This window comes from Papilio machaon, chromosome 26, assembly GCF_912999745.1.
Source record: "Papilio machaon chromosome 26, ilPapMach1.1, whole genome shotgun sequence".
Classification (NCBI taxonomy): domain Eukaryota; kingdom Metazoa; phylum Arthropoda; class Insecta; order Lepidoptera; family Papilionidae; genus Papilio; species Papilio machaon.
Window position 1 is genome coordinate 540,681 of NC_060011.1, and position 24,434 is coordinate 565,114.

Below are 24,434 nucleotides of genomic sequence, written 5' to 3' on the forward strand. Positions count from 1 at the left end.
ACTTGTTTCTGGAATACTAGTTATCGTATAATAGGGCGCTGTTTAGTGTAAAGTGAAACTGGACAGATGGCGCGCAGACAGAAGTAGTACATTCTCGCGTTACTTCCTGTTACAAAGAATCGATACAGGAGCACAGAGTAAAAATGTATGAGTCAGATGATGACCAAGACACTAACTTTAACAGTTTTGAGACAACAACAGTGTCATTGTCGGTTCTCAATGCACAAAAACGTTATCATCCGTCTGTTGGTCATTGAAAAAACAAAAAAGACAAGTTGTCACAATATGTTTGGAACTTGTGTATTGGCAGTAGACCTCTCTGGGGCATCTCTGGTTGACGGAGGATGGGATACATAGGAAGGGGAACGTCACCTCCTCCGTCAATTAAAGGTAATCAACTGCGGATTAATCTGTAATTGCGGGTGTCTATGGGCAGACATGGAATTCAAGTGGCCGCTTGCTCGTTTGCCACCTTCTGATATAAAAAAAGATCCACATAGATTACTTAAAACATATATGTCAATATTTCATTAAAAATTGGACCTATGTTGATAAGTATTCGATATGGAATTAAAATAAAATTTTTTTTACTACTCTCTCCTACGATGATTGGTTGACATCGCTCTTGAGTGGACCTATTGCTGAAATACGGAGTATGTTTATATTTTTGTATATTTATTTCTGCAGTGAAAGTCCACGTTTACATGATAGTTTTGTTGACTGATTAGATTGGAAGTATTAATTATTTTTTCTTTTCAGAATTACTATAACTAATGTAGACATAGTCTGATGTAGATAGTGTTACCAGGTCACTAAACCTACTAGCCGGACAGACCAGCCAGTTTGGCCGGACATTTGGGTAGAAAGATCGGACATCCTATATTATTTAGGATTTTGTCTCAGTATTAATAGGTACTCTCTCGTTTGGGAAATGTAAAAAGCCTAACAAAAGCCGGAACACCGTTTATTTTGGCCGGACACACAATCAAAAAGCCTACCTATGTCCTGCTTTATCCGAACGCTCGGCAACGCTAGATGTAGATAGTTTTTTTTTCATAGCAGTTACTCATTCAAATCGATTCCCCGAACAATTTCAGTAAACTACAATTATCCTACGATAGCATTTTATCGTATTTCAGGTATTTCATCAGTTTCACGAAACTGTATGATTGGTCTAGTAACATGACTCATTTTCTTTTCATTCATTCGTTCATTCAATTCCCTTAAGTTGATTAGTAATGAAAAATTTAGTACGATTGTGTACTTACCTTTTTAATTTCTACAATGGGAAACTTTTTTTTTTATTTTTAATGTGGCTTTACTTTCAACTTTTAGGATTTTAAGTATCAATTTATATCAAAAATACTATCAAATCAATAGATATATAATATTTTTGTTAAGTTAATTCTACAGTTCTAAATAGATAATTCAAAAAGGTTTAATTTTAATTACTGTATTCCTTGAATTTATGGTAATACGTCGCGTGGACTTCCTATGAATCATCTTCTGGGATACCAGTTTTATATTACCAAATGTGGTTAGAAGTTGGTAAGTTTTAGTAATGAATTAAGTATACTATCAAGGTTTAAAAATTAAAAATTACCTGATTGACAATGAAATTGAAGGATACAAAAAATTATGAATTAAAATTACATAAAACATTTACTAGAATATACGATAAACCCACTGATTTCTTAATAACCTAATAATAAACTTAATTATTTCTCCGAATTAAATTAAATAATTTTATTAAACGGTGCATCATAACTATAAATAATTGATTCGAGCATTACAAATAAATATAAAAACAATCTTTAAAAGTTACTAATTTGGTAGTAATTTTTACGCTCGCCACATTCTCACCCCGTACGGTATCGTTCGTTCCCGTTCAGTACACAGCTGGTAGTTCCTTTTCATTCCATTCCTTTGTCGTTCTTGAGACATCATTTTGTAAGCTGCTCGGCCGCGGGAGAGCACGCTATTTCAGTTACAATATTTATTAAAACATTTTAAGTAAAAACTCATAAACAAAATGAGGGAAATAGTGCATTTACAAGCCGGGCAGTGTGGAAACCAGATTGGTGCTAAAGTGAGTATTAATCTATTGTTATATACTTTTTATAATTTAAATTCGCAACGGCCGGCACATGTGATTATTTGCAAGTTTAGATTGTCAGTTGTCATTTTGTTTTTATAACTTGGATTTGCTTTAAATATTTTTACAGTTTATTATATCTCTTAAGGGATAAACATTGAAGAAGCAATAAAAATCATTACGACGATTTTCTTATACGAGATTTTACGGATTCTAATCGTAAATATGCAGATTAATAAAATTAATGCGGGTACAATTATAAGTACCAATTTTTTTTCGTTCGTGTTGAAATCTATGAAGCTCATAAATTTTCACAAATTCAATAATATATGAACACGTAAATTAAATTAGTTTTAACCTAACTTAGATTAGATTTTAACAGTTGTTTTAAATTGTGTCGAAATTATCGAAAAAATTACTCGAATATTTCAGATGTTATAAAAATTCTTTTCTTTTTTTTCCTTATATGAATTTGGAATTTATTTTTAAACGAATTTTATACTTAAGTTGTTGTAACTGTGAATCTAATTGTTGTCTGTAACTGTTGTAATCCAAATCGGAAACATTCAGAGAAAGAACATATTTTGTTCTCTCTCATCCTTCTTAAAGAAAATGAGATAATAATATGTATGTACGGAGTCGACTCATGGTATATGATTGTACGTCAACTGCAGGGGCACTGCCGTGCTCACAATTTCTATCATGAATTTTACAATGAAAAGAACTTCTAAGTGTTGTCGAAGTAAAAAGTAAACCATTTTTTGGCTGTATTTTTAAAATGCCAATGTTATTATGACTTTGTTATTCTAGTATTTTTTGTCTATGTATTTTTTCTCGGCCCATTGTTACATTTTTAACACGTATCTTTTTTTTACTATTATAAAAATGTTTACTCATTTAATGTTTTTTTTCTAAACTAATATGTTCATGGTGTCAACATTCTAAATGGCCAGTTCTTATTTGGTGGTACACAAACTGCTCGCGTACCAAAGAGATCGAATAAATTAAATTTAAAGAAACAATTAAGTCCTCTTTCTTACCTGAACTTACCACTAACTAATCTTTTTCTATAGAATTGTGATATGTAATTTATTCTTTCTTTCGTTTAAATAGATCGATTCTTTGTACTGTTTTTCAAAACTATTTAGTTTCTGTTTTGTTTGTAACTAACAATAGATAACCTATTAGGTTCAAATAAACTTTTACGATATAATAAAGACGAGAATAATTTGCCTCTAAAATGAAATCTGTTGTATTTTTTTTGTAAACGGAAAAATTCTATAGTTTAATTTTTTCAAATTAAAATGATTAGAAAAAGATAGAAAATAATTGACAGATTGAATTTAAAATGTATAAATAAAAAAAATCGAGTTTTTTTTAACTTTCGACTTTAGGCTGGTATTTAAAAAACTTAAGAGCTACGTATTCTTCTTTTTTTACCTTAAACTCTAGGTATATTTATTAGTTTTTTTGCTAATTTTATCTACTTCTATCATAAAATAGCAAGTGAAAGGAAATTTATCAAGTAAATAGTTTACAAAAAACTAGATCGAAATCAGTGGAGGTGACGGGCGACCGAATGACCGATAAATAAAATTATTATTAAAGTTTTTGCAATAGAAATGAAGCGTGAAGATGATAAACTTTCTCAGTTTCTGTATATATTAATTTAAAAAGAAAAAATCTATACATACTGTAGGACAGTTATTCCCAAAGTCCTCTGTTGTCAACAGAATACTCGGCAGTTTACTATGAAAGGAAAAAAAACTTACAGTTTGGGTTAGTGAACCAATACAATTTTGAAAGCGCTCTGCAAGTAGAAAAAGTTTAGCAATCTTTTGGCCTCTCTGAATACAAATAAAGTAGTATTTTTTTATTTAACGTAGCCAAAAAACAAATGAAAACACAACACAGTTCGTTCTGTGATCCACGATATTGTTGATGCTGTCGCCCGCGACTCCGTCCGCGCTGAATTAAAAACTATAAGTAGCCTATGTGTTCTTTTAGACTATGTTCTACATCTATGCCAAATCTCATTAAGATCTGTTAAGCCGTTCCGGAGATACTTTCAAACAAACATCCATCCATTTAAACTTTTCGCATCTATATCTACTCGTATATCTATAAAAGAATGTCGTGTTAGTTACACTATTTATAACTCAAGAACGGCTGAATCGATTTTACTGAAAATTGGTGGGCAGGTAGCTTAGAACTAGGAGACGGACATAGGAACTTTTTTTATCTTGTGTGCATTTTTTTTATTCCGCGCGGACGAAGTCGCGGGTAAAAGGTAGTTTATAATATTAGTAAGATATGCACCGATAGATGTAGTAATTTATCAGTTTAGGATTATTATAATTTAATAAGAGTGCAGAAAAACAATAATCATTTTTATCCAGCAAGTAACAGTGAAGTTAGAGCGGCGTAGAATTCGAAATATGGTTCGTAAAGTTATAAAATTCCTAGAAAACATTAGGAAATCTTGAAAGGGGCTAACTTGTTATATTGCTGTTGCATTGTACGGGCTTCGATGTCCGTTATTTCCGTTATTATTCCGCCATTAAACTTTCAAATATGGCAGCCCGATCAACACGATTAGCCGTAATTTATCAACGCACTGTGAATCTTAAATACAATATTTTATTTGCAATGCACTCTTGAATGCTTGTAACAAATCAAAATGCATCTAAACAGAACAGTAATATTAACAACTGCTATATTATGAATAATTTAAAGACAAAAGCGGGACAAAGAGATCTTTAAATATAAATGTGGAAGTGTAATAGTAGCGCTAGGCCAAAGAAGAAAGGCGACATAATTTTAAAAGGGAGAGAGCATTGAAAATTGGATATAGCAATAGAAGACTTAAAATCTAGATCTCCGTACGTACAGAGTGGGACCGATGTGCTTAAAGAGCAAGTAATATTCATTGACAAGAAACATAAAAATATTAGATTATTAGACCATAACCTAATATTACTAATATTATAAATGCGAATGTTTAGATGGATGTTTGTTTGAAGGTGTCTCCAGAACGGCTCAACGGAATTTGATAAAATTTGGCACAGATGTAGAACATAGTCTGGAAGAAAACACAGGCTACTTATTACGATTTTTTATTTGTAATTCTGCGTGGACGTATTCGCGGGCAAAAAATGTAATCGTACTGTATAACCTAGGTATGCAGATGTGCAATGTCTGTCTAGACTTCACGCTATTGATTTTTATACGGACGATATTTAATGAGGAAGGTTAGGGTACAGTTTGAAGGACTATTTCCTTTTTATATTCTAGTAGTTAAATGCGCGTTGCAATTTTGCAAACCAAAGTAAAGATAAAATTAAAATTTTCACTATTAAGATTTTATAGGGTAACAAATCTCTGTTGTACACAAAATATCCTACCAATGTTTCATAATCAACGAATAATTTGGTAACATAAAAGGATATTGGAAATTCTATCAATAATGACAAAAACACTAGCGGACTCAGAACGTATTAATATTAATTTAAAACTGAACTCCAGTATAAAGTTTCGTAATCTGTATTTAAATGTAATCATATACTTTTTGCATGACTTGTTACTTATTCTAGTAATTTTTACTCTGTAATTAATAACACGATATCATACTCATTGTTGTTTTGTCTAATCTATTTTTTTTGTGTATTAGAAAAAAAAACAACCTATACTTTTTTGTAACGTTATGTTGCTTTGTAAACATTTATCAATTTTAAAAAAATATATTAATTATTTTCGTAATCGGAACGTGTTACCTGCCAGTGTTACTTTTCTAAAAAAAATGCGCGTAAAACCGAAACTTCCGATCTATTTTTTGGTGGGATTTTTAGTGAAGCAGAAGTATATAAGCATAAGAAGCAGAAATAAATAACATGCTGCAAGTATTATTGTTCTTTTTTTTTGCTTATAGATAAATATTCCTTGTTTAACAATAACAAAACGATTACTAATGTTTATTGAATTCCATTCGATTGTTTTAAATAATCGAATTGGATGTAAATCATGATTCCTAATAAAATAATAAGATCGTCAGACGACGTGATTCACTAGTGGAAGTGGCGCCACGTGATATGAATGACATTATACGATGGCGGCCATCTTTGTGTCAATGCAGCTGACGAATTTCCGGCCATGGACAAACTTATTTGGGCAGTTGACGTTCTTTTATGTTTTCTTAGTTTAATTGGAGCAGGAAAACCTTACATGTTTAATGTAGGCAACGACGTATATTGCATCCACGGTACAAGTTACCGAGTTACATAACTATGGGTTTCACTGTCGAAACACTATTTCAAAAATATATTGCAGTACTTCTCATTCTGTTTGGAAAAATAGAGATCGCAATGTATTTTATTACAAGTGCAAGCAATGGAATTTTCTAAGAAGAACTCTCACACACGGACATTACAGTTTAGGGATTCTAGTAACTTTTATTCTATGATATTTGATACACGATGATCTTGAATTCATAATATAAGTAGTGAAAAGAAATAGGGAAACCAACCAAACCAAGAATAACGAATATGCTACAAGAGGAAGTCAAGACGATGACATAGGAAAAATATGGTGCTCAAAGAACTCTGTAGTCCTTAAATTAAAGACGGTCTTAACGCAGAGGTTACTTTGGTTTTGCGTATTATATTATAATGTCTAATACAATCTAATGATAAAAAATGCTAAGAAGCTGTTTGACAAAGAATATGTTTATTATTAGATCTGACGTTTGTATTTTATGGTTCATAGCACCGAATTTAACGACTTCATTGTTCTTTGGTTAATTAAAAAAGCTTTAAGTTTTTAATCTGCTTAGGTAGCTGACGTAATTATTTTTTATCTGTAAAAATAGTTGCCGAATTAAGATTGAATTTGCTAAATTTAGCATGTATGCGTAAATGTATGAATTTGGAAGAGATGTGTCAAGACCGCGCTAAACCGAAATCAGAATGCTTACCCTTTTTTGTTACGGATTCGTGTTGTTAATTAAGTTTCGAAAAACCATATTCACTTAACTCTGTCCTTTGTTAAATATCACTGTCAACATTGTCATTTTTACCGAAAGTTACCATAAATTACCAACTGTCAAAAGTGACAGGCGTATTTCGGGAGTACCTTTGTCTCCCGTAGAAAAGAAAAATAAGGTAACAAATGCAACTCGGCGGGAGTTTGTATAAATAAATAATGCACTCAATACGTCTCGATGTGTGTGGTTTAAAAATGGTATTAATACCACGTTTTAAAATCGGATATTACAGATGCATTGAGATTTAAAACTTAAACTTCTAAATATGAAAGAATGAGTTACTCTTGAACATTCAAGCAAACTCAACGAGACTTATGTTACTAATGTATTTGTTAGAAGTTATCACCTGAACGGAAAAACGGATCTCGCTGAAATTTTCCTTAAATACATATAAGAAAGATATAGAACAAAATTTGGAAGAATACATAGGCTACTGATTAAGTTATTTTTTATTCTGCGCTTACGGAGTCGCGAGGAAAAGTGAATTCAAGTTGAAGTGATATCTCGTCTCTTAGTTTCGGAGATCTTGGGTCAATGCGTCACTAAAATGTTTGTTTAGTTTTTAACTTAATACGTCTTAACATCCACAGAAGCTATGTTTTGATCTTAATATTTGTGATGTTAGTTTTTTAACAAGTCAAAGGATAGACAACTTGTTTTTAAAACGTTATGTCAATTCGAATTCATACTTAGAATTATCAAACCTACTTTTTGTGTAGCATTTTTTTATTGGTTTTAATTCTACTATAATTAATGATTAAATATATTTATGGTCAATTGAATGTGTAATAGTGAAATGTAATTGAATATACCTTTTCCAAGAAAGTTCCCGATTCGTCGCCCTCGTAAATAAGTCTACAAAGCAAATAAAAGTAAAACATACCAATGTTGGCTCGAGACAGGGGTTCTTAACCTTGTGAATCTAATTTAATTTATCCTTTGAAATTAAAATCCTTTATGTAAAAAATATATTGGAATTACAGATGTTTATTTAAAAACTAGCTTTCGCCCGCGACTCTGTACGAGCGTAATTTAAAAATAAACTTAATAAGTAACCTATGTGTTCTTCCAGACTATGTTCTACAACTGTGCCAAATTTCATCACGATCTGTTGGACTGTTCTGGACATACTTTTTTTTAAAACCATCCATATAAAATTCGCATTTATAGTATTAGTAAGATTCTTTCTATGACAGCTGTGTGAATCGATAACCTAATTCAAATATTTTATTATTAATATAATAATATTCGCCATTTAAAAATCTAATAATTGCGATAAAAGATTTTAGTGACGAAAGTCGAAAGATTCAGAGGAATATATGGACCAGGGACGGAATCGTAATTCAAAATAGCACGTACTTATTTATTTATTTATTTATTTACAATACAATAAAAACATAAAATAGAACTATGTCCCACAAAATTATATAAAATAATTTGACTGTGGGATCAAAAAAATTAATTTAAATTTAATTTGATATAAAATAAAATTAGATAAGTATGATAATTAAAATTAAAATAAATTTAATTTAAATTTAAATTATATTGATATACAAAAGTGAACCAAAGGTTGGCAACGTTGTCAACGTCGATCGCCGTTTTTCATTGTACAGCGATAGTAGGCGTGCAATCCGAGCCGGTCATGGCCGGTACTCGTGGCCACGGCCAAGGTAGCCAAATGTGCAAATATAGTACCAGTCTTGCATAAATTTTATTTGCAAATTATTTGCACGAAGTAAAGGTAATAAAACCTGTCGCATAGGTACAATTAAGTAACTGTGCATTGCATTTTTTCCATGTTTGAAGTATTTTGTCGTTATATCGAGTGACTTTATAAGAGTTTGCACTTATTTTGTAGTATATAGCAGCGTTAGGGAAGGGCCAGGTGAGGCAAGAGCCCTGGGCGCGCAGGAAGATCCATAGTCTGAAGATTTTCCCCGACTCCCATAAAAAGAGCGCCGCAAAAATCTCGCCCAGGGCGCCAGAAACGCTAAAACCGGCCCTGCATTATAGAAGTATTGAACTCATCCATGCAACTATGATATTTTCATATGAAACTGGATTTACCTGACGAGTAAAACTGAACGTGTTGCTGAACAGCGCGTGCGTCATATCACCTAAATTAAAAACATAAAGTAAGAAATTAAATTATATGTACCCTAGCAGTTGCCCATGACTTCATCCGCGCGGAATTAAAAAAAAAACAATAAATATAGCCTACGGTCACCCGAGGATAGTGTATCTTTCCAACAGTGAAATAATGTTTCATATCGGTTCGGTGTTTCCAGTGCCTATTCAATTCTTTACGAGTATAGACATCATAGGACAAATAATTATTAATTTTTATACATATGACTGCGTTGTGATCGCGACTTCGTCTGCATTTAATTAGATTTTTTTTTTAACTTCCTGACACTTTAGGGATAAAACGTTTATATTCGTAGACAAAACATATGTCTTGATTTGGTAAAGCTTTATTGTTTTATTGACATCCTTTTATAGTCTGTGTCACAGACTATCTATGTAAGGGTACTTAGTTTCTCGGAAAACATTTTGATGTGACTCAATTGAGATAACGTACAATACTAAGAATTAACTGAACCAGTATACAAGATTACAGAAACTAAATTAGACGCCCTTTTCTATGTGTAAATTAAATATCGACAGGAATGGATATATTTGAAATATATTTTGAACAAACAACGCGCATTTAACCGGTAAAATGAACATGTAACGATGTCACGTCGAGATTTCCTGATCTTATAAATAAAATATTTGTTATTCATTACACCAATCGGTGTCCGAACTCATAATTACAAACGAGGAAGGTAAATTTCGTATTCAAACCACAATGCAACGACGCACACACGAAAATTATCGATAAGAGTGTCCGTTTATTGTGACATTTAAGAATCAACCATCATAAGAAACAGCCGTTTACACCATAAATAATAAAAAAAAAACACGACTGGAAAGTTTATTAGTTGCCAGTGACAATTCCTGGCCGATTACTTTTAATGCAATTAAAAAAACAAATGTCATATAAGTTGACAGGTATTGCTTGTCATTTTTTTTACTCTGTGGTAGATGTTATTTAATCTATGAGTCAGGTGTAGTGGGAGTGGTAATACGTTAACGAGACTAATTCGACTAAATTTCGTTCGTCCTTTGTTTGCGTTAACTTGAAAAACTACGTCAACGATATTCTACTGGATGCAAACACCGTCCGTGAGTATTTTTCTTTTTTTATCCGACTTCCAACAAGAAGGACTTTTCTTAATTCCTCTCAATGATTTTTTTGTGTTTATGAATTTCTTCATATACTTAAATAATCTTACTAATATTATAAATGCGAATGTTTAAATGGATGGATGGATGTTTGAAGGTATCTCCAGAACGGCAAACGAATATAATGAAATTTAGCACAGATGTAGAACATAGTCCGGAAGAACACATAGGATATTTATTACGTTTTTTTTAAATTCCGCGCAGACGGAAACGCCGGCGACAGCTAGTTTTATATAATTCTGACATGTTTAATTGTTGGTTTTTAAGATCTAAATCCTTGTACACAAAATATATTGTTATGTTTTCTTTTTCAAAGGTAATGAGAAGAATGGCGTTATATTTTAGACAGGGATTATTGTCTCAGAAACTTTGCTTACTTTGTTCCCCTACTTACTTTTTAATTAATAAAGAATTACTTATTTGTCGAGTAATTAAAAATTCATAAAATAAATTTCATATTTCTGTTAAGTTTGCATTAATTCTCTGACGTCAGAAACCTTAATTACTTTTAAATGTTATTTTATGATCTGACGTCTGTTGTAAAATGACCAAACGATAAGGAAAAATGTTTCGAAATTGATTATTTATTTCGGACGTTTATGCTATGCATTATTAACTGGGACTCGTTCTCAGTATATTATATGTCCCCAGTCCCTATCTATGGGCTCGGAGCCCCAAGTTAGTGGTAGCTAGGCCACAGTCAATCACGCTGGTCCAAGGTTGTTAAACTTTGAACATTATAAATTTCTTCCCATATATGCAGGTTTTATCGTAAGAACATCGGATAAATGTACATTATCATCAACAGCTTTTATCTGTCCACCGCTGGGCATAGACCTTTCCCAATGCCTTCCACAGTACGCGGTCCACCGCCTTCCGCATCCAACGACTTCCCGCCGTGCAAACTATGTCGTCGGTCCATGTGGACGGAGGACGCCCCACCCTCTTGGTCCCCTTACGTGGCCTCCATTCTAAGACTATTCCTTCCCCATCTGACGTCGCATAAATATACATATGACTAGCTGTCGCCCGCGACTCCGTCCGCGCGCAGGTAAAAAAAAACTAAATGGGGGGGGGGGTTATGAAAAATAGATGTTGGCCGATTCTCAGACCTACTGAATATCAGTAAAATATCATATCAGAATATCAGTAAGCTCACAAAATTTCATGAGAATCGGTAAAGCCGTTTCGGAGGAGTTCAAGTTTGAATATATACTAAAATCCAAAAACACTGGTACTTAGCGGGAATCGAACCTGGACAAGTAGATTACGGTCCCGGCAAGAGCTTTGCGCAACCGATGCTCCTTACATGTATTTTATTAATAGTTTTCTTTATTCATTATGCAAATACAGTTTATAAAATTGTTTATTTTATCTGTAGTGGTTTGTCTATGACTAAGTGGAAGGCAGCTGTTCCCTTGCTTATGGAAAAAATATTCCAAACAAAGCTATAAAAATAAACATCCTCGTGTATTGAACTTGTTCAGTTAACATCACGTAAGTTGATGCAGTAATAAAATACATTTTAATATGTGAATGTTTAGCGCCATCTTTTCTTAAATGTCAAATTGACATTTGATATGTTTAAATATTGCCATAATGTATGTAAAACAAAGATAACCTCCATCTGGTGACAGACATTTTAATGTTTATAAAATAAAAGCGGAAACTCTTAGGATTAATTAATTAGGGACTCTTTTATTTATGACGTATTTTATTTTGGCTTAGAAAGCTTATGTTTTTTTATGTTCTCAAATATAACATCACTTCCCTACGTTTATAGGTTCTATATTTAACGAATACTATTTTTTATGTTGAATAAGAATTATGTCCGCTGTTCATTTGGAAATCTTCTAAATAAATAGATTAAGTAAATAGAAATCATGTTTTGTATATTGCTCTATTAGTTCCTTAATCACTGGACATAAAATGCCGTTGAACTTTCATATACTCGGCATCTCGAGTTATTTATACTTTTCGAATAAAGTTTGATTACTTTCCACAGGCATTTTAGTGCATATTTACGTCGAAGTTTTTCTGCATTTCCCATTCGAGATTCTACGGTAGTCGCTACGGAGTTTTATATTAAATTCTTATACGGAACCCGACAGTTTCAACATGTTAAAATTAATTATGTTTCACCCTCGACAAGTGGTCGTATGTTTACATTGGACCACTCGGTTTGTTTCAACACTTACATCGTTTCCTTCTTTTTTGTACGCTTTCATGTTATGAAAACAACGACTAACGATCGATATAAGATTTATATACATCGATATTTTCAATTTATTTGATTCTACAAAGAAATCTAGCCTTTAAATTATAACAAAGATTACAAACGTTGATTGGTTGATACATTTTTTGTTATAAAAATGTTAATAAACTTTATTAACAACAGTAAAGTTAAAAGCTAGCAAGCGGTTACCTGAGATCGCCGAAATAATGAAGCGATCGCTGCACATAGATATCTACAATTGCAGATGTGTTGTCTACCTTTAATCGACTGAGAAGGGGAAGTACAGAAAGAGAATATTTCTCCGTCCTATGCGACCTTCTCCTCCATTAAATCCACTTCCCCTTCACATTCTTTTCTTATAAAAAATGGTGCGAAGGGCAGAAGAATAGAATAAAGTTCTTAACTTTTCACTTGTCAATTACATTTATCTGAATACGTATTATACGAAGCAATATTAACAATTTTTTTATTAGCTGCTGAACTTACGGAATATGACACCAAGCACCCATCCACTTCAAAAATATCACATTTCTCAGTGTGTGATTTTAAGTGGCCAGATATGGTAACACAGTGGGAGACGAAAATAATGCAGCCGTGTGTCAACGGCCTAAGCGCGATGCAATAAGAAAAAGTCTGTGTTCTATTTTCAAATTGCAGGCAGACGTCTCCAAGATGGCGTCGGTTAGTGTCGCCATCTTAGAAATGCATTTACCTACGGAAGTTTGAATGTTAAGCGTTAAATGCGGCAATAACATTAATGTGAAGTTTAGATAAATTCAAATTTCCAATATATTCATTTAACGAGAAATAAGTCTGCATGTATATTTTTATAAGAAACTAGCGGTTGCCCGCGACTTCGTCAGCGTGGTATAGTCGATTTTACTATCTCACACATAAGCTACCAGTAAAGTCCGGTCAAAATTTGTCAAAGCTTTTCGGAGATTACCCGGAACAAATGCGAATTTGCGGACATACAGAAAGACAAAAATTTTAAAAACTTAAAAATAACGTAAAAACCATCAATTTCGCGAAATATGCCTTGTTTTTCCATATTGTAACGTATATACAATCCAATTTTATTAATTTTATAGACAGGTAGACAATACTTAAAGACGCTTTGTTATAATATTTAAAGAAAAAAGTTAATAACAAAAAAAAACTCAAATTAAACATACATATTTTCTAAATATAAGTAAGTTGTTATTTTCATAAATGGTAACCCTAAACCGATCAAAGATGGCCGACGGTAGCAAAAAAGGAAGCGTTCTTATTCGTTGCGGTCTGAAAGTAAAATATGTTTCGGTTCAGAGAACACCGCTGAATACTTCAAGGTTGCAATGATCTTTTGTTAAACTTTTTATACACATTGATACATGATCAAGAAAAAACAGATTAAAAACTCCTTGGTATTATTGAAGTGATCATTTTTTTTAATACTCGGTATTTGGTGCTAACTGTTTTTTTAACATAACTTTCTTCAAAACTTAGTGGAAATTCTGCCTAATAATTAATTGTTCTTTAGCTTAAAATGTAGGTTATTAAATTTTGCATACATTTTATGATCTTAATTTCAATATTAATAATGAATTTTCTTCTGTAGAAGCATTTTGTTAAACGATAAAGAAAAGAATGGACATAGTGTCTATGTACGAATAGTTTCGCTCTCTTATTTTTTTTTAATGTTCGAGCTCCGTTCCGCGTTGTGCCAGAAGATACAGTTTTAACCGCACTTTCTCTTCACATCTTATTGTTATTTAAACTAAGAGTTAAAATCAATGCATAAAAGCATAAAAAGTAATTTTGTTCGAAAACGATTTACAATCTTTTCCATATAACCCTTCATTTTGTTTGTATTAAAGTTGAAATAAAACAATTTTTATATCCGATATTTTTAACTAACATCAAATTATCAGGGGTTAAGCACTTGACTTGTAATCTGTAGTTCCTGGGTTCCAATCCCGCCATGTACCAATGTGTTTTTCGATTTCCATATGTACATTTATCAGATGTTCTTACGGTGAAGGAAAACATCGTGATGCTGCACATATCTGAGAAGAAATTCAATGATATGTGTGAAGTCAACCCGCACTGGGCCAGCGTTGACTATGGCCTAGTCACCCCTAACTTAGGGTAGACTCCGAGCCTCTTAGTGTAGACGAATAGTCAGCTGATGATGATATCAAATCAAGTTTAAATTTAATCGATTGAATTATTTTTGCACTCCATTCAATACAAAGTTATAATTTTTGAATCTCAAAGAATTGAATATTGAATTCGGCCGTAAGACGCCATTTTACGTCTGCCTCGGTTACGGTATATCAAGAACGTACCGTAGACAAACCGCTGTCTTAATTAACGATACAGTTACAGTGTCGACGATAAAACTGTCTTTTAAATGGAACGTTAAAAGTTTTATTACGTCTGTACTTTAAAATAAGACTAAAGGCCCATTGAGACGATACCAATTTCTTGTACGTGGTATGAAAGCGAGAAATAATTGTAAGCAACTGTTTTGACTGTACAAGATATATATTGCTTTAATTGTATCCAAGAGGCAAGAAACTTGCATCATGTAAATGGGCCTTTAGAAAAGAAAAATAATAAGCGAGCGTATCACCATCTCAAAGGCCGGCAACGCATCTGCGATTCCTCTGGTATTGCAGATGTCCATGGGCGTCGATGAAAACCTTGGTGTTCTCGCTGCTCGTTTGCCCCCTTCTCGTATATAAAAAAAGGAACACAGACTTGGATTACTTTATTCGTTAATATTGTTATGTAGCAATAAATTTATTATTTATCGGTCAAATAGAAAATGGCAGTTTTCACATTTTAATGCCATTACATGGAGCTGCTCATTCCACGAACCATTGTCACATGATAATTGAAAGGTAAAGCAATATAGTAAAAAAGTAAAAAAAAAATCGACAATAACTAAAAAAAATAATTATTTCTTAACCGATAAATAGTATATTTGTTAAGAAATTACTAGAAAAATCCACCGATTTTTTTTAAATAGACAGTTTTTTTCGTCTTCTGTAAAGTTGATAAAAATTACTTATGCGGTGTTGTTAGCTGAGACGATATTATGTTAAACAAATTCCTTTTGTAGCCATAATTTTCCTTTAATAGTAGGTAAATGAACATTTACGAGGATACATAAAACATGAATAACTTTATGTACACTCGTAATTTCAATCCATCTATCACAAGTAGTAATGAAACTCTGGGGTCAGTGTAACTTGGATCGATAGTTCCCGGTATCGCAGGGCTAAAGTTACGTGGGGACATTGCGCGGGTTTCCCCGCCCTGTAAGTGTTGCCAGTATTAATTAACTACCGGATATAAATGCGTTACGTTGTTGATTAGTCATATGAATGTAAATTTACAAAAAAAAACTATTAAATGCTATTTTTTTTCTTTTTTATAGCAGTTAAAATTAGAGTTACTTTCCCTTGTAATTATAATATAGGTAATAAAAATAGTGGAATTAATTTCACCGAATTAAACACTGCAATTTCTTGACGAACGGTAGCCTTAAATATATCAGACTAAAATTATAAATGCGAATGTTTAGATTGATGGATGGATAAATGTTTGTTTCTTTGAAGGTATCTCTTGAACATAGTCTGGAAGAACACATAGACTACTACTTGTTTTTTTTAATTGCGCGAGCATGGAGTCGCTTGCGAGAGCTAGTTAGACATATATCAAAGACGTTAGTTGGTTATTAAAGAAGAGTCTAAATGTAGATATTAAATAGAACATTTTAACACTAACTTAAAAAATTTAATTCTCTAATACTGAGTACATCTGTAAAAGTACTTGTAGTAATTTACTTCACAATGACTTAAGATTCTCAGTATCTAGTAAAAAAAAGTATACAATTTTCTTTCAAATTACACACTGAATACGCATAGCTATGACAAGGAGGGCGCCACTGTGTCGGCACGGGGCGACGCCATGTCTGCCGTATAATTAATGACCAGTAGACTATTACTAATACACTGTTGTTACCACGTAGATTAAATCATGGAATAAAGGAAAGTGGAGATAGTAGATTAAAAAAAAGTAAAAGTATTAAAAAAAATCTAGTGGATTTTGTACTATAAGGATATACTCTTTTTACCGTCAATGTGCAAATTGACTAAGGAGAGGCTCTAAAAGTTTCAACCATATAGGAAAATAGGTAAATATTTCAGCAATAAATAGCACATCTGTAAAGGTGTATTTGGTTTAGTGCATGTTGTTAACTAAACTAAGAGGTAGATTTTAACATAAAAAAGTAAATCATCAACTTGTTACTTTGGCCCTTTACATAGGACTCATCGAAATACAGAAAACAGTATTTTATAGTTTGTTTCTTTTCGTCTTTCGTATTATGGTATACTACTTTAAGACAGATTTTTCTGTCATAATGTAGTGTACGAAAATCTTTAAACCAGTATTACTCTCCGTGGATTTACTGAAAGCCCTATAGAAAAATATATAAGTCTCTTTTTTCAAATAGAATAAAAGAGACGATTTAATTCATTCCACTCTTTGAAAAAAGAAAATAAAGTCCCTCATGAACAAAGGATATTAATTTAATAACCAAGAAGGCCAATACCTTCTTTCATATTAAATCAATTGTGAAAGCGACGTCTGTACGCAAGTGTACTTCAATTGATACTGATTGAATTATTAATTGAAACGAACTCTAAATCGACGTGCGTTTAAATTATATTGATGGAAAAACTCCAGTACATACTTATTATAGTTATTGTAGCTTGAGCGTCGGTGGTTCAAGGGTTAAGCATTTTTTTTATATCATAAGGTGGCAAACGAGCAAATGGTCACCTGGATTCGCCGCAATAGCGAGGCGATCGTTGCCCATAGACATCCGCAAATGCAGATGCGTTGCCTACCTTTAATTAACGGAGAACGGTACGCACAGAAAGAGGATATTTCTCCTTCCTATGCGTCCCCTCTTCCGCCAAATCCACTTCCCCCTTTCCTAATAAGAAAAGGGTGGAAAGGGAAAGAGTAAATGGAACGAGTCGTTTGTATACCTTTGTAAAAAAAATCTCTCAAATTTAACTAGTTCTGATTTCGTATCGTATATAAATTGTAATATCCAGTTTTATAAAATCCCATATTATAATGAGGCAGTAAATATATACATATATTATTTTCAGTCGGTAAAGACTTTGCGTTATTTAATAATTTAATAAAACAAGTATCTTTCGTCTGCAATTAAAATTAGTCATATCAAAGTTACCATGTGAAGTTTGCTGTCTAATTAGTTAGAAATAATGTGTTAATTTGTAACATCCGAATTCGACCTTATTTAGTAATTAGAGAACCAATGCCTACATGATTCTACCTTTCATCGTACGAGTAGGTTTCAAACAAAACTCGCGTGAACTTACGCCATATTGTGACGTCACAGAATAGTATTTTCTTTCTTTTAATTATTATCAACTAGCTTTTACCCGCGACTCTGTCCGCGCGGAATAAAAAAAAAAAAAGAAAACTGGGTAAAAATTATCCTATGTCCGTTTCCTGGTTCTAAGCTAACTGCCCACCAATTTTCATTCATTCGATTCAGCCGTTCTTGAGTTATAAATAGTGTAACTAACACGACTTTATTTTATATATATAGATTGTTACCAACTTCATTTTAATCTCCCGAGTCCTTGTCTATGTGAAGTTTGCACACGTTTTCGGTTTCCATATTGATCTATCTTCCAACATTTCAATGTTGTAATTATATCTTACTAGCTGTCGTCCGTGACTCTGTTCGGGTGGCATTAATAAACTAATAAGTAGCCTATGTGTTCTTCAAAACTATGTTCTACATCTGTGGCAAATTTCATTAAGTTCTGTTGAACCGTTCCGGAGATAACTTCAAACAAACATCCATCCATCCAGTAAGATCTTACTAATATTATAAATGTGAATGTTTAGATGTATGGATGGATGTTTGTTTGAAGGTATCTCCGGAACGGCTCAACAGATTTTAATGAAATTTGGCATAGATGTAGCTTATAGTCTGGAAGAACACATAGGCTACTGAGTTTGTTTTTTACTCCACACGGATAGGGTTGTCAGGTCGCCAAACCTACTAGCCGGACAGACTAGCCAGTTTGGCCCGGACATTTGGGTAGAAAGGTCGGACACCCTGTATTATTTAGAATTTTGTCTCAGTATTAATAGGTACTCTCTCGTTTTGGAAATGTAAAAAGCCTAACAAAATCCGAAAAACTGTTTATTTTGGTCGGACACGCAATCAAAAAGCCTACCTATGTCCGGTTTTATCCGGTCGCCTGGCAACGCTCCGGGCGTGAGTTATGTTGTTTTTTATTTGAACGATTGCATGTTCCAGTTCATGACGGGAGGAAATTTTCTGTGCTAGTTTTTGGATATAATAAATAATGTGAAGTAATGTATAATTTATTGAAGAAAACACTTTCATTCTTACATCAGTTTGTATGATTTATAGATATGTGCTGTTAAATTAAAAAAGTTAGATAAAAACAAATCGTTCGACAGTTGTTACACAAATATAAAATATGACGGTGAATATTTTTAATACTGAAGTTTAAATTAACTTCAGACAAACTTAACTATAAATAATGTCAAAACTGTTACATTTATTGGTAATACTAGTTGTCCACAACGACTCCGTCTGCGCGTAGATATTTTTAATGAGTGTCCGGCCAAAATAAACAGTTTTCCGGCTTTTGTTAGGCTTTTTACATTTCCCAAACGAGAGTGCACTCTATTAATACTGAGACAAAATCCTAAATAATATAGGGTGTCCGACCTTTCTACCCAAATGTCCGGTCAAACTAGCTAGTCTGTCCGGCTAGTAGGTTTGCGACCTGGCAACCCTATCCGCGCGGAGTGAAAAACAAACTTAGTAGCCTATGTGTTCTTCCAGACTTTGATCTACATCTATGCCAAATTTCATCAAGATCCGTTGAACCTTTCTGGAGATAGTTTCAAACAAACATCCATCCAAACATTCGCATTTATAATATTAGTAAGATTTTTTATATACTGGATTTTTGCTGGAAGATAACTAAACTGTGCGGGAGTACTTACTTCCCTGCGCTGACGACGTCGCGGGCACCCGCGAGTTAACAAATAACTTCGTTATAATAAAATATATACTAATTACTTACTATCTAAATCCAAACATCGTTACCATTTAACGTAAAATGTGTAATATACCTATTTATGTTACAAAACAAATCACGTGTAACATTAGAACACGTCTCGACATGTTCCCGTCGGGATACGACTGGAATACGGCATGACGAATATCTTAAAAGATAATTTTTTGTAGTAAAAACATTCTCATAATTCGACCCCTTTTATCTATCTAATATATAAAATTCTCGTGTCACAGTTTTCGTTGCCATACTCCTCCGAAATGGCTTGACCGATTCTCATGAAATTTTGTGAGCATATTCAGTAGGTCTGAGAATCGGCCAACATCTATTTTTAATTTTTTTTTTACTGCGCGCGGACGGAGTCGCGGGCGACAGCTAGTATCTTATATATATAAAAGAAAGTCGTGTTAGTTACACTATTTATAACTCAAGAACGGCTGAATCGATTTGACTGAAAATTGGTGGGCAGGTAGCTTAGAACCAAGAAACGGACATAGGATAATTTTTACCCCGTTTTCTATTTTTTATTCCGCGCGGACGGAGTCAGTTAAAAGCTAGTTCTTAAATAGATAAAAAAAAAATTGTACACGTTTAATCACAGTGGAAATCCACGTTAAAAGTAATTAATAAAATGTCTATCTTTCTACAGTTCTGGGAGATTATATCAGAGGAGCACGGCATCGACCCAACCGGCGTGTACCGCGGCACTAGCGACCTGCAGCTAGAGAGAATATCCGTCTACTACAATGAGGCCTCTGGTATGTATACAAAGGGGAAGATGTTAGGGTTCAAGATATTGTGGTACACGTCCCACTGGTGACCTATCAATTGCTAAATGGCACCGATCAATTGCAGACTTCGTTACTTTACAATCTATCTAGATATATGCAAATTCATGCATAATCAGGTTTGACTATTTGGCTCCGAAACTTATCTGTACCGAAATTACTTACATATATAAATTCTTTATTAATTTCTTGTCTGTTTATAACACCTCGTTATATAATCTGACGAAGTTAAAAAAATTATTTCAACAATTTGCAACCGTTACCAGTATTTTCAATGGTAAAAATTATGTTAAAACTACTAGCTCTGCTTTCTACAAACATCTTCTAATATATAAAATTCTCGTGTCACAGTTTTAGTTCCCGTACTCTTCCGAAACGGCTTGACTGATTCTCATGAAATTTTGTGACCATATTGAGTAGGTCTGAGAATCGCCAACATCTATTTTTCATAACCCCCCCCATTTTTTAACTGCGCGCGGACGGAGTCGCGGGCTACAGCTAGTTTTCATATAAAACCCACCCTTCAACATCAGATCGTTAAATTACAATTAACCGATCTAAAACTACATCAGCCGACCCCAAAATAATTGGTGTGCTGCGATGTAATTAAATATAGACCTCTACAACCATTACTAGGCTGTTGACCTCAACCATTTAATGCAGCGAATAACCACTTCAAGCTATGTATGATTCACACATAGCTTGTTCTACGCCTTCCTTGATAGTTTTATTAATAGCCCTCATTTTATTTTCCTTGTGGTGTAATATTAAAAACTAGCTTTTACCCGCGACTCCGTCCGCGCGGAATAAAAAAATAGAAAACGGGGTAAAAATTATCCTATGTCCGTTTCCTGGTTCTAAGCTACCTGCCCATCAATTTTCAGTCAAATCGATTCAGCCGTTCTTGAGTTATAAATAGTGTAACTAACACGACTTTCTTTTATATATATAAGATTTGTCACAAGTTAAGAAATTTTATCTATATACTTCATAATAAAATTAATTGCGTAAAGATTTGTAGTTTTGTACGTAATAAATAAACTCAAAAACTACTGAAAAGATTTCAAGAATTTCTTGCCATTAGAAAGCTACATTATCACTCAGTAACTTAGACTCTTACTGCCATCATTTTTATTACGCGCGTACGAATTCACAGGCAAAAGTCTAGAAAAAAACAAAGAAAGACTAACTGTTTTTTGACACCAAAATCCCTGTACCCAATTTATCGCCATCCCATTCATTATCTTCGACCAAAATAGAGACATCAATATATTTTAAACATTATGGTCTCAGAAACCCACGATAAGAGAGACAACACGTCTCTTAAGTGTAAGTACTAACTCGTCCTTAACAACCAAGTAATCGTGTTACAATATGATTTATTTAATTAATCTAAATTAAAACTTGATAATACAATCTTTAACTGGTAACACACAGCAATCTCGTTGGCCGGCGGAACGGACGCCGACGATGAAATTATGCATAATAACCGCGAAATAACTGTTGTAACCGCAACCATGCGCATAGACAACGGTCACAGACTTTATAACCACAGATACAAAAGTTTTATACGAGTAAATGCAATACAAGAAAATAATTTAAACGATGCATTTACAACTGAAATTGAAATTAAAACTGAAATTGAAACTAAAACTTGAAATTACATTGAAAATTAAGAACGATTTTTTTTTAGCTGTGATTTTTTATTGATGTTGCAATTTTCAAAACATGATTTAATTTTTACGAATACTAAGTTTTGTAGAAAGTAATAATGGTAGGATATCGAGGATTGATTGTTCGGAAATTAGTGTATCGAGAATTCCAAAATTTAGACGTTGGCTAGACATTGTAGGAACAATGTGGCTTAACTGAGGACACAGTGAACTAAATTGAGAACTGCACAACAAATTATTATTAAAAAAAACTTTATAAGGAATGGAATTGGTAACGAATGTATATAAAATATGTTTGTAAGTAAAGTTATGTATACGTAGTTATAATTATAAAGCACGCTCAGTAAATCTCTCGTATAATTATAATTTGTTAGAACAATGAAGATAACGAGGTTGTCGACCTCAAGGTCCCGTGAAATTATTGTTTCGTTTTGATTCTACCAAATGTTAGGAGATTGATGTCGATAAAATCACAGCCAATAATGTTTTATCAGTTGACGTTAGTTCTTATAATATGCTTGATTAAGTTTGATGAACTTTAGAGTAGACTGTTGCGGTTCGTCTGCTGTATTACACCGGAGATTGATATTAACTGGGTAATTGTTTGTTGACAGTTGCGACGAAGGAGAATGGCGGCAAATACGTACCCCGAGGCATCTTACTCGACCTCGAACCCGGCACCATGGACGCCGTACGGTCCGGCGCCTACGGCCAGCTCTTCCGGCCGGACAATTTCGTCTTCGGTCAGTCCGGCGCCGGCAACAACTGGGCCAAGGGTCACTACACAGAGGGCGCGGAGCTCGTAGACGCCGTGCTCGACGTGGTGCGCAAGGAGTGCGAGAACTGCGACTGTCTGCAGGGCTTCCAGCTGACGCACTCGCTGGGCGGAGGCACCGGCTCCGGCATGGGCACGCTGCTCATCTCCAAGATCCGCGAGGAGTATCCCGACAGGATCATGAACACGTACTCCGTCGTGCCCTCGCCCAAGGTGTCCGATACCGTCGTCGAGCCCTACAACGCCGTACTCTCCATTCACCAGCTCGTCGAGAACACCGACGAGACGTACTGCATAGACAACGAGGCCCTCTACGATATCTGCTACCGAACGCTCAAGCTCTCCAACCCGACCTACGGCGACCTGAACCACCTGGTGTCGCTGACGATGTCCGGCGTGACCACCTGCCTGCGATTCCCCGGTCAGCTGAACGCCGACCTGCGCAAGCTGGCCGTCAACATGGTGCCCTTCCCACGGTTGCACTTCTTCATGCCCGGCTTCGCGCCGCTCACGTCCCGCGGCAGCCAGCAGTACCGCGCCCTCACCGTGCCCGAGCTCACCCAGCAGATGTTCGACGCCAAGAACATGATGGCGGCGTGCGATCCTCGCCACGGCCGCTACCTCACCGTCGCCGCCATCTTCCGCGGCCGCATGTCCATGAAGGAGGTCGACGAGCAGATGCTCTCCATTCAAAATAAGAACAGCAGCTTCTTTGTTGAATGGATTCCGAACAACGTAAAGACCGCCGTGTGCGACATTCCTCCCAAGGGTCTGAAGATGTCGTCCACATTTATCGGCAACACGACCGCGATCCAGGAGCTGTTTAAGAGAATATCGGAACAGTTCACCGCCATGTTCAGACGTAAAGCCTTCTTGCATTGGTACACGGGCGAGGGTATGGACGAGATGGAGTTCAACGAGGCGGAGAGCAACGTCAACGACCTGGTGTCGGAGTACCAGCAGTACCAGGAGGCGACGGCGGAGGACGACACGGAGTTCGACCAGGAGGATATGGAGGAGCTGGCGCAGGACGAGCACCACGACTAGAGCGACGGCGCGGAGAGGCTGCCTTCTTATATTTTTTATTTATTTTTTATCCAACAGAGGCTTCTATAAGAGACTATATGCGCTATATTTAAAAAAAGTCCTCGCAAATCACAAAGTTTAATCTAACCAAAGCAAAGGGGCTCGAAAAATACTTCTATTGGATAAAAATATCTCGTCAGCACACTGAGTAACGTCAACAGATTTGATGATTCTTCAGAGTGCAAATGAAAAAAAAAATCTCAAATTTAATTATTCGATGTCTTAGTATATTATATACGGACTAAGGAACGTACCAATAGCTGCATTTCATAAGATTAAGTTATTTTAAAAATCTTGT

At 34.4% G+C, this 24,434-nt stretch overlaps 1 protein-coding gene across 2 annotated transcripts; it reads left to right on the forward strand.

Annotated features, from left to right (window-relative positions):
• The first annotated feature begins 1,918 nt into the window (after positions 1–1,918).
• On the forward strand, positions 1,919–24,224 carry LOC106716454 (tubulin beta chain). 2 transcript variants are annotated; one of them, XM_045684496.1, is made up of 3 exons: positions 1,919–2,089; positions 20,464–20,572; positions 22,890–24,224. In XM_045684496.1, exons 1-3 carry the CDS (start codon positions 2,033–2,035, stop codon positions 24,095–24,097), a joined length of 1,374 nt encoding a protein of 457 aa, XP_045540452.1. In that variant the 5' UTR covers positions 1,919–2,032; the 3' UTR covers positions 24,098–24,224. The 2 variants fall into 2 exon arrangements, with proteins under 2 accessions (XP_045540452.1, XP_045540453.1); XM_045684497.1 differs by lacking the exon at positions 1,919–2,089 and adding an exon at positions 10,297–10,361.
• The last annotated feature ends 210 nt before the right edge of the window (positions 24,225–24,434 follow it).

Bases quoted from the DNA above. Each gene is read 5' to 3' on its own strand.
- LOC106716454 (XM_045684496.1), top strand. From the start codon at position 2,033: ATGAGGGAAATAGTGCATTTACAAGCCGGGCAGTGTGGAAACCAGATT. The intron at 2,090-20,463 runs GTGAGTATTAAT...ATCTTTCTACAG, and splicing joins GAAACCAGATTGGTGCTAAA to TTCTGGGAGATTATATCAGA. The intron at 20,573-22,889 runs GTATGTATACAA...GTTTGTTGACAG, and splicing joins CTACTACAATGAGGCCTCTG to TTGCGACGAAGGAGAATGGC.